The 9,522-nt window shown below is 46.2% G+C and overlaps 1 protein-coding gene across 1 annotated transcript in view; it reads right to left on the reverse strand.

Moving 5' to 3' along the window:
- LOC104806089 overlaps positions 1-2,549 on the reverse strand; it is a 4,257-nt gene extending 1,708 nt beyond the window's left edge. Inside the window, exons 1-5 of the mRNA XM_019201621.1 lie at positions 2,418-2,549; positions 2,246-2,298; positions 1,465-1,642; positions 1,108-1,176; positions 376-672 (exon numbers count right to left, since the gene is read on the reverse strand). Of these exons, the coding sequence (XP_019057166.1) occupies positions 376-672; positions 1,108-1,176; positions 1,465-1,642; positions 2,246-2,298; positions 2,418-2,549 (729 nt within the window). The remainder of the gene's footprint in view (positions 1-375; positions 673-1,107; positions 1,177-1,464; positions 1,643-2,245; positions 2,299-2,417) is intronic.
- Between the last annotated feature and the right edge of the window lie 6,973 nt (positions 2,550-9,522).

A 9,522-nucleotide genomic window follows, 5' to 3' on the forward strand; every position in this document is an offset into this window, starting at 1 on the left:
CTAGCGTCGCACATAAGCTCAAAGGGAGCTTCCCAATCTGGTGGCTGAATGATGGGTGGAGAGATCAATGCCTTCTTCAGAGTTTCAAAGGCGGCCTGACACTCATGGGTGAACTCAAAAGGCACGTCCTTTGCAAGTAGTTCGGTCAAAGGCCTCGAAATCTTCGAGAAGTCCTTGATGAACCTCCTGTAGAACCCAACATGTCCCAGAAAACTCCGGATTCCATTAACATTCTTTGGAGGCGACAACTTCTCTATCACCTCAACCTTTTCTCGATCAACCTCTATCCCTCTTCTCGAAATCTTGTGGCCTAGCACAATGCCCTCTTGGACCATGAAGTGACTTCTCCCAATTCAGCACAAGATTCGCCTCAACACACCTGTCCAACACTCGGCGCAAATTCATTAGACACACAGGAAAGGAGGGCCCATGGACAGAAAAATCATCCATGAACACTTCCATAACATCCTCGATGAGATCAGAAAACACAGCAGTCATGCATCTCTGAAATGTTGCCGGTGCATTACATAAACCAAAGGGCATCCTATGGTATGCAAAGGTGCCATATGGACAAGTAAAGGTGGTTTTCTCCTGGTCGCTAGGGTGAATGGGGATTTGGAAGAATCCCGAGTAGCCATCAAAAAAGCAAAAGTGGAAATGCAAGGCTAACCTCTCTAGCATTTGGTCGATGAAGGGCAACGGAAAATGGTCTTTACAGGTGTTGGAATTCAGCTTCCTATAATCAATACACATTCTCCAACCCGTAACCGTCCTAGTGGGTGTCAATTCATTATGCTCATTTTCTACCACAGTGATACCCCCCTTCTTTGGTACAATTTGCACGGGACTAACCCATGCACTATCCGAAATCGGGTAAATGATATCCGCATCTAACAATTTGAGCACTTCCTTCTTCACTACTTCCTTCATGGTCGGGTTTAGCCTACGTTGATGTTCGATGGAGGTCTTAGAGCTATCCTCTAGATGAATGCGGTGCATGCAAAGGGATGGACTAATGCCTCTAATGTCATCTAGAGTGTAATCCAAGGCTTGTCTATACTCCCTAAGCAATGCAACTAATTCAGCTTGTTCCACATCAGTCAAAGCAGCATTCACAATGATCGGGTAAGTAGAATTAGGTCCGAGAAATTCATACCTAAGCCCTTGTGGTAAGGGCTTCAATTCCACCTTTGACGCGCTCTCTGGATCCCAATCTTTCTTCCCCCTCGTCTCCACATCGGGTTGCTTGACTTGAATGGAGGAGACTGGAGCTTGATGACTCGGAGAAGGTGATGGCTCCTCTCCGTTTTTCTCGTCCCTTAGCCAAGGGAACTCACGGGCAGAACAAGATATGGGCTCAACGGCCCTGTATTTCCAGCCCTCTAGCTCAATCGATGAGCTGTCATCTAAAGTCCGAACAATGCTTCGGACTTCATCCCAATCGCAGTACACACTCTCTTGTACCGCGTTCAATGCCATCTCAAGGGGATCTGAGTCTCTGAACTCATCCCTCACTTCGTCGACCAATGTGTCGATCAAGTCCAGGTAGAAGGAAGACTCCACCAAATGCGGCTGCTTAAGATTCTGATCAAGTCTGAACTCAACCGTCTCATCACCAATTTTCATTGTGAGTCTACCCTCTCTGACATGCACAACAGCATCAGCCGTATTCAGAAACGGCCTACCAAGTATAATGGGGATTTTAGAATCCTCCGGCATGTCTAGAACCACAAAGTCGACGAGGACATAGAATTCCCCTACCTTCAGAGGCACATCCTCCAAGATCCCAGCGGGATACTTCACTGATCGGTCGGCCAATTGCAGTGCCATCCTTGTCGGTTTCAACTCACCGACATTAAGCTTCTTAAATATGGAGAGAGGCAACAAACTGACACTTACGCCCAAATCACAAAGCGCCCTCTCAATCTCCACATTTCCCAATCTGCACGGGATGGAGAAGCTAGCGGGATCAGCCATCTTCTGCGGTAACTCCGTCTGCAATATGGCAGCACTCACCTCTGTACTAAGTGCCACTGTCTCCTTCTCAACCGCCCTCTTCTTCGTGAGAATATCCTTCAGGAATTTAGTGTAGGACGGGATCTGTAACACTACCTCATGAAAGGGCATGGTCACTTCCAATTTCTTCAACATCTCCGTAAATTTGGCGAATTGGCTGTCTTCATTAAACTTCCTCGCCCGAGATGGAAATGGTAGAGGGGGTGCCTGTGGAGGAGGCGAAATATACCTCGCATCTTCCCCCTCTACAACATGGCCCTTACCTTTATCTAAGGCGGCCCTCTGAAGTTCGTGTGAACCTTCTCCCTCTTCTCTGACAACTGGGGAGGTCTCCGGAAGCTGTCTTCCGCTTCTCAAGCCTATAGCATTAATATGCTCCCTCGGGTTAGGATCAGCCTTACCCGGAAATTGGCTTGAGGTCTCGCAGCTTGGGAGGCAAGCTGAGGAATCTGGTTATCCACCATCTTGAGATGTGCATCCATCCCATCCAATCTCTGCTCAAAGCTATCTTGCTTCCCTTTGAATCCTTGCATCTCTTGACCCAAGCTGAAAAACGAGTTTTTCTGATCGTGCATTAGCTGAGCTAACATCGACTTTAACTCCGACTCTTCTTCCTTAGCCTGAGGCGGAGGAGCTCTGTACCCCTGATTCCTCTGATTGTAGTCCTGGCCTTGATTCTGATACCCTTGATTATGACTCTGATATCCCTGATTCTGGTATCTAGGCTGAAACCCTGGGAGTCCCTGAGGTTTCGCTCCGCTTTGATGCTGAGGGTTCAACGCTCCTTGCGGGTTGCCATAAGAAAAGCGAGGGTGATTCTGATTCCCCGGATTGTAGAAGTTCGACTGATTGTTTTATTGATTTCTTTCCACATAGTCGACTTCTTCCATGGCTTCTTCTCCTTGTTCCACCATGTACATGCCCGGTTTACCCTTCTGCGGGTTTGATGAACCGGACTTAGCAAGTTGCAGCTTGATGGCAGAAAGCTCCGAAAGAACGGCTTGTAAAGCCGAAGACTCGCTAGCATCCCCTTTGACATCAGCCTTAGGCAAAGACCGTCTGCTGCCCATTTCCCCTGAAATGCTTCTCCCTTTCACCATTTTAGCAATCTGCGCTTCTAGTGCCTCGAAAGAGAGATCATACATGCTGCCTCCACATGCTGCATCAACCCATCCTCTCGTGTCGTCCCTAAGGCCATGTATGAATGTAGAGAGGAGATATTTTTTATCCATACCGTGGTGCGGACACATTCTCTAATACTCCTTGAACCTCTCCCAAGCGTCATACAAGGTCTCATCGTCATCTTGGGCGAATGTGTTAATCTTGTTCAGCGCCAACTGTGTCTTCATGGGAGAGTACTATTTCATCATAAACTTCTCCTCCATCTCATCCCATGTAGAAATGGAATTTGGCTCCAAAGTATAGAGCCAATCTCGCGCCTTATCCATCAGAGAGAAGGGAAATGCCTCGATCATCGCGTCCTCCATTGTTACCCCTGGCGGCTTCTTGATGGTTCGACACAACATCTTAAACTGCGTAAGATGAGAATTCGGATCCTCATTATACCTCCCTCTGAAGCTCATCTGATTCAGCATTTGAATGAATTGCGGTTGAAGCTCAAAATGGTCTAAGGGTGGTCGGTTGATGCACGAGAGGAACTGAGTATGCTTGGGCGTCGTGTACATCCCAAAAGTCTGCAAATTAGCTCGGACACGCTCTCTTGGCATCGTGTACATCCCAAGAGTCTGCAAATTAGCTCGGACGTGCTCTCTTGGCTACTCTTCATCCCTTGCTGCCTCTTCTGCCATTCTGTCCTCTCTTCGTTTTCTGCGGATTTCCCTCTCGGTTCTGACTATGTCCGGGTCAAAGGCAAGCTCAAAATCTGGGTCGAGTTGTCTTCGAGTGGAACGTCTGCTCATGCACTAAGGAAACCTGCAGAAATAAAAGTCCAGAAAAAGGCAGAGAAGGTAAATCGAAGTGAATAAAAAGGCAGAGAATAGGGAGAGACACCCGATAAAGTCCAGAACGATCCCAGAAAAGTCCAAGAAAATCGGGAAAAATCCAGAAAAAGTCCAAAATAACTCCGAAAAAGTCCAGAGAATTCTGAAAATGTCTAGAGAGGTCTCGAAAAATCCAGGAAATAAAAGTCCAGAAAAAGGCAGAGAAGGTAAATCGAAGTGAATAAAAAGGCAGAGAATAGGGAGAGACACCCGATAAAGTCCAGAACGATCCCAGAAAAGTCCAAGAAAATCGGGAAAAATCCAGAAAAAGTCCAAAATAACTCCGAAAAAGTCCAGAGAATTCTGAAAATGTCTAGAGAGGTCTCGAAAAATCCAGAAAAAGTCCAGAAAAGTCCAAGGAAATATAAACAGCAAAAATAATAAACAGAAAAATCAAGAAATAAAAGAAAAATAGAAAAATTGACTCAAGAGAAAAATAAAAATCACACAAACACACAAAGAAAAAGGAAGTGAACAAACACACAAAAAATCAAACCAAAAAAATCAAAGACTCCGGAAAGACTAACCTAGAGTCAATCTATCCTAGCTATGGAAACCGTAAAAAGTCTCCGGCAACGGCGCCAAAAACTTGATCACTTGCGTGACGAGCTTTAAATTTGTAACCCGAGACACAACTAATCCGCAAGTGTACGGATGTCGTAGTACCGGGGTCGAACACAAGGACTTAAGCGGTTAAGCTAGGAATCGACTACAACTAGGAAAATGGAGAAAATAAAATCGGAGAATTGTTTTTGTTGGTTTTCGTAAGTTGCAGAAAATTAAAAGAAAGAAAGTAAAATCAAAGACAATCACAATTCAAGAGGAGATAATCGATGGGAAAGGTTATGGGAATCGGGTTTCACCGATCATGCAAGGATGCCGTAAAGGATTATGGACCTAGATCATGCTCGTTCTAAGGTGAGGGATTCCAAGACTAAGGTCGGGTTCGGCTCTCTCAAACCGAAAACCCGTTATCCAAGAGAGTACTCTATCCACTTTCGTGGCTTAGAGTGAAATTCCCGAATGCATTAAATTCCCTTGTCACGATCCTAGACTGAATTGAACCGAATTTCTTCGCATTCAATCTCAACCCATTTCAATGAATGCACCAAGAACCAAGAATCCATGTCTATATGAAATTCTCAATCATAGATTCTACCCAAGAGATTTTCATCCAATGGGAAGCATTAAACACCATTCATTAAACTCTAGCAATCAACCCCAAACAATTGCATCACTCAATTCAACAATTCCTAGGTTTCCCTAAACATTCATTCAAGAGAGATGAGAGATAATCATGAAGAACAAAATTCCATTCATTGCAAGAGTTTGAAAGCATAAACAAGACAAAATCTTGAGTCCAAAGGTTAAGACAAGCATCCTTACATGAGGGCTAATCCCTCATCCCACAACAAGAAACTACTCACACATCTTGTTCATAAACACAAATCAACAAGATGAAGCATAGAGAGAGAAAGGAAAAGAGATGCTCAATGATATCTTCAATCTTCAATCCAAAGCAAATCCCCTTGTTCCTCCCTCAAGAATTCGGCCCTAGGTCTTTTGGAGGAGAGAAACTCGCCTCCTTTGCTTTCCCAAATCGAGCTCCCTTCAAAAAGTCCGAAAAATCGGACTTAATCTGTTTCCAGGTCACGCGGTCTGCCGGACCAGGTGTTGGTCCGGCGGACCGGGAGTAAATCAAGCACGAGAACGCGGCGCAAAGTGGTCCTGGTCCGGCTGACCAAACCTGGTCAGCTCCGGACCAGGACTTCAGAGGACTCACTCCGGCTGACAGGGCAGGCGAGAGGCGGACCAAGGAAGGGCAACGGCGTACTGGTCCGGCGGACCTGGAACGGTCAGCTCCGGACCAGTAGTTCTTCGGGTCTAGTTAGATCGTCTTCGGTTCGGAGTGGGCAGGCGGACCGGCTGAGTTCGGAGTACATCCTGGTCCGGCGGACCTAGATTAGTCAGCTCCGGACCAGGCCTTCGTTTTCGCTTGGTCAGCCAGCCTTGCTCGGAGCTGAGGGACGGAGTACACGGGCGGACTGGCGACTCTTCTTGCGGTCCGGGGCTGACCAAGTTTGGTCAGCTCCGGACCGGACGAGTTCTTCACTTTCTCGTCTTTTCTCTTCTTCCGGATCCAGTCCGTCCGTTCCGGCATATGAGTCCGTCCGTTCCAGACCTAAAATCTGGGAGATTATGCTTCTGTCTTCTCCGTTTCGTCCCGAGAACCCTCGAGTTCCTGCAATGGTCAAAACCTAGTCCTAGAGACCTAAATATGGCTCTACTATGCCTGGTATGTGTGGAAACCGTCTAGAAACCAAAGACATATTCGGTATAAAATCCAGATAAAATCCGAGCCATCAAGAATCTCTAGCAATGGCCATATGATCCACATTTCAGGGTAAATAATCAGCCAACACTCGACGAGTAGGTGTGTTGTTGGCAAATTATATTATTAACTTCATAACTTCTACAAAACGTGTCCAACTAATTCTTCATTTATAACATTAAAAAGATGTTTTTCATATCTATACATAGACACCAAAATTATGCAAATCTAATATAAGAACAGAAAGTTATGAGTATATTTAAACAACACTCTCATCGAGTGTCTACATAACGACGAAAATAGCCAACCACCTCTCGATGGGTAATCTGATGATCTGAAAATCAACTCATATTAGTAGTTGCAGACGACGCGACCGATCGGTCCAGGCCAGGACCGTCCGGTCTAGAGTTGCAGACGACGCGACGAAGAAGATGACCTCCAGACCGATCAGTCTGGAGATTCCGAATGCCTAGACCGATCGGTCTAGGCCTGGTCAATGGGTCAACGCTGAAGGGCTCAGACCAATCGGTCTAGTGCTACCAAACGGACCGGTCCAGAGCCATAACCCCCAGACCGACCGGTCCAGGCCTTCGAACCATTGATCTAGACTGAAGGGTCTTGACCAACTGGTCCAGACCCAAGACCGAACGGTCTAACCCTTTCTGAACGCCAAATTGACCAGAACGTCAACAGAACCTCATCACGGTAAGTATAACCTTCAAAACGAGGTTAATTGGTAATCCGGAATGGTCGGAACCCAATTTCATCGAACCAAAGGATAAAAGAATGAAATAAATGTAAATGAAAAGGAAGACCAAAACCATAAGTAAAGACGTGTGTATGCATGATTAAATGAGATTCTGGTGTGAATGCTAGTGATTGGGGGTCCGGGTAGCTGGCATGGCGTGAGACATTACTATGGAGGGTCGGAGTACAGTCAAGCGCATGTTTGTAGTCAGGGTTTGAGATGATATTCCGATGATTGCACTGTGTGAGATCTCCTCTTTATGATCTTCAACCGGGTCGTGTTTCATATTGAGGAGACGTGATTGTGATTGATCGCCTACGGGCATAGCTTTGAGCCGATGATGCACTTGGTAGTCTTGAATGATTCGGCTATCACGGATTGAGGAAATCTTACGGTTTCTCTGTGACCGCGCCGACGTTCCACCGGGAGTGATTCCCGGCAGAGACTAGTACACATTTACTCATGACTCGGGATTGAGAGATTCTCCTGATGAGGTTATGCGGAGATACTCGGAAAGACCTGAGCTCGGGTCTGATGAGCTTTTCCGTGGCGGATGGCCGGCGAGAGGTTGTCACTTGTTGATTGACTTCGCTCCACATAGTCGGTGGTGTCCTGGAGGAGGCACCTGGCGCTCTGGTATCGAGAGGTGACATCGATATCAGAGGGGATGTTTGGTGGGATACGTTTTTATGAAGTATTGGGTCTGGGTTGTTGTGTTTTTACTATTCCAGCTTCGGCCGAGGAGAGAGAGGGGATTGTGTTTTGCACATGGAGAGTCCTTACCTACGCGTGTGATGCACCAGTAGAGATGATTTGACAGTACCGTTGTTACTGATAGACCTGATGGGTCGAGCTATGACTTGTGTATGTCCTGAACTGGTGACACCAGATCCCTATGCTATGCTATGTGTGTGATACACATAGAGACGATTTGACGGTTGATGTCCGATGACTTGTCATCTGGACTGTTTGTGCTTGGTGCATGTGATGTTGTTGTTGTGGTTAGAAATCATGACATGATATGTTTGGGCATGTATATAAATATATCTATTACGTGTATAATATTGGTTGTGTTTGGCCATTTGCAATTTGAGTATGATCTTCGGGTTTAACCCGAAGTGCTCACTAAGCATATAGCTTATGGACGTTGTTATGCGACGTTTCAGGTTCGGAGCAGCTTCGGCCGCAGCAGAACGAGGGTACTGGTGACTAGTGAGACGTATTTTCTCGGATCATGTATATTTTCTCTATAGACGTGCACGATTGTTTTGTTATCGGCGGTGTATACTGACTGTGTTTTATATTGTATCCACCGTCCTTCGGTTATGGTTTGTATACGTCTACTATATGTGGGTTTGCTATGTATAAACATATTTCCGCTGCGTATGTATAATATAAAAATATTTTAAATTCCCGCTAATTTTGATATATGGTTCTATCGTCCATGTGTCCCAACTCGTGGGCGGGACACGGGTTACGGGCGTAACAGCTTGTGGTATCAAAGTAGTTCTTTCCACGAGAAGGAATTGCTTGACACCCACGAAAATAATGTCTTATGATTTCAAAAAGATTTTTCGGAAAAGTGTTTTAATCTGTTTACACATGATCCCGAGGTCACCAGAACTGAGATTTTCTCCCTTGTCTGCAGTGTTCGATGCCTCCAGATGTGATAGACCCGCTCGTGTGCCGGCGAGAGCAAAAACCCCAGCAACAGTTTTTCTATGCGATGTGGCATCACTTCCAGACCAACATGCCATATCCAGCTGGAGCTAGACCAGAGGGTGTTCCACCTCCACCTTCACTAGGACCACCAGGATTTGCGGCCCTTGTTGCTGTGGACCACCTACCCTTGATATGCGAACTTCGGATGATGGGTACACTGAGGTTCGAGGGGACACAGTGAGATTGCGGAGGATTAGCTGTTTTGCATCTCGAGGGATCAGGATTATGTCCGATGCCCGTTATAGTACCGGGCAGAGATCGCGAGCCACCATCTGTTTGGAGAAGCTCTTCATTGGTGGGAGGTAGTGGTTCGTGAGGCTGCACCTGATCAACTGATCATCAATTCACCTGGGAGGAGTTCAAGGCGCAGTTTGAGGAGAAGTATTGTCAGAAAGGAGATCAAGATCACCGGATTGTGGAGTTCCTCCATTTGGAGCAGGGTGATCGTACCCTAGCCGCTTATGAGGCGAAATTCACCCGTATGCTGCGATACGGATCACATTTGGTGCCGATAGCAGACAGGTTGAAGAGATTATACGAATCTCACAAGACAACATCTCAAATGCGTTGGCACGGAGAACATGTTTCGGATTCAGGAAACATGTGTCATCCATCAGATGGTGAGGCATGGAAGCATTTTGTGCAGGTATATCCTGGACGTCATGCACATTGAGAAGAATTTTTTCGATAATATCATCAACACA

Source organism: Tarenaya hassleriana, unplaced genomic scaffold (assembly GCF_000463585.1).
Source record: "Tarenaya hassleriana unplaced genomic scaffold, ASM46358v1 Cleome118, whole genome shotgun sequence".
Classification (NCBI taxonomy): domain Eukaryota; kingdom Viridiplantae; phylum Streptophyta; class Magnoliopsida; order Brassicales; family Cleomaceae; genus Tarenaya; species Tarenaya hassleriana.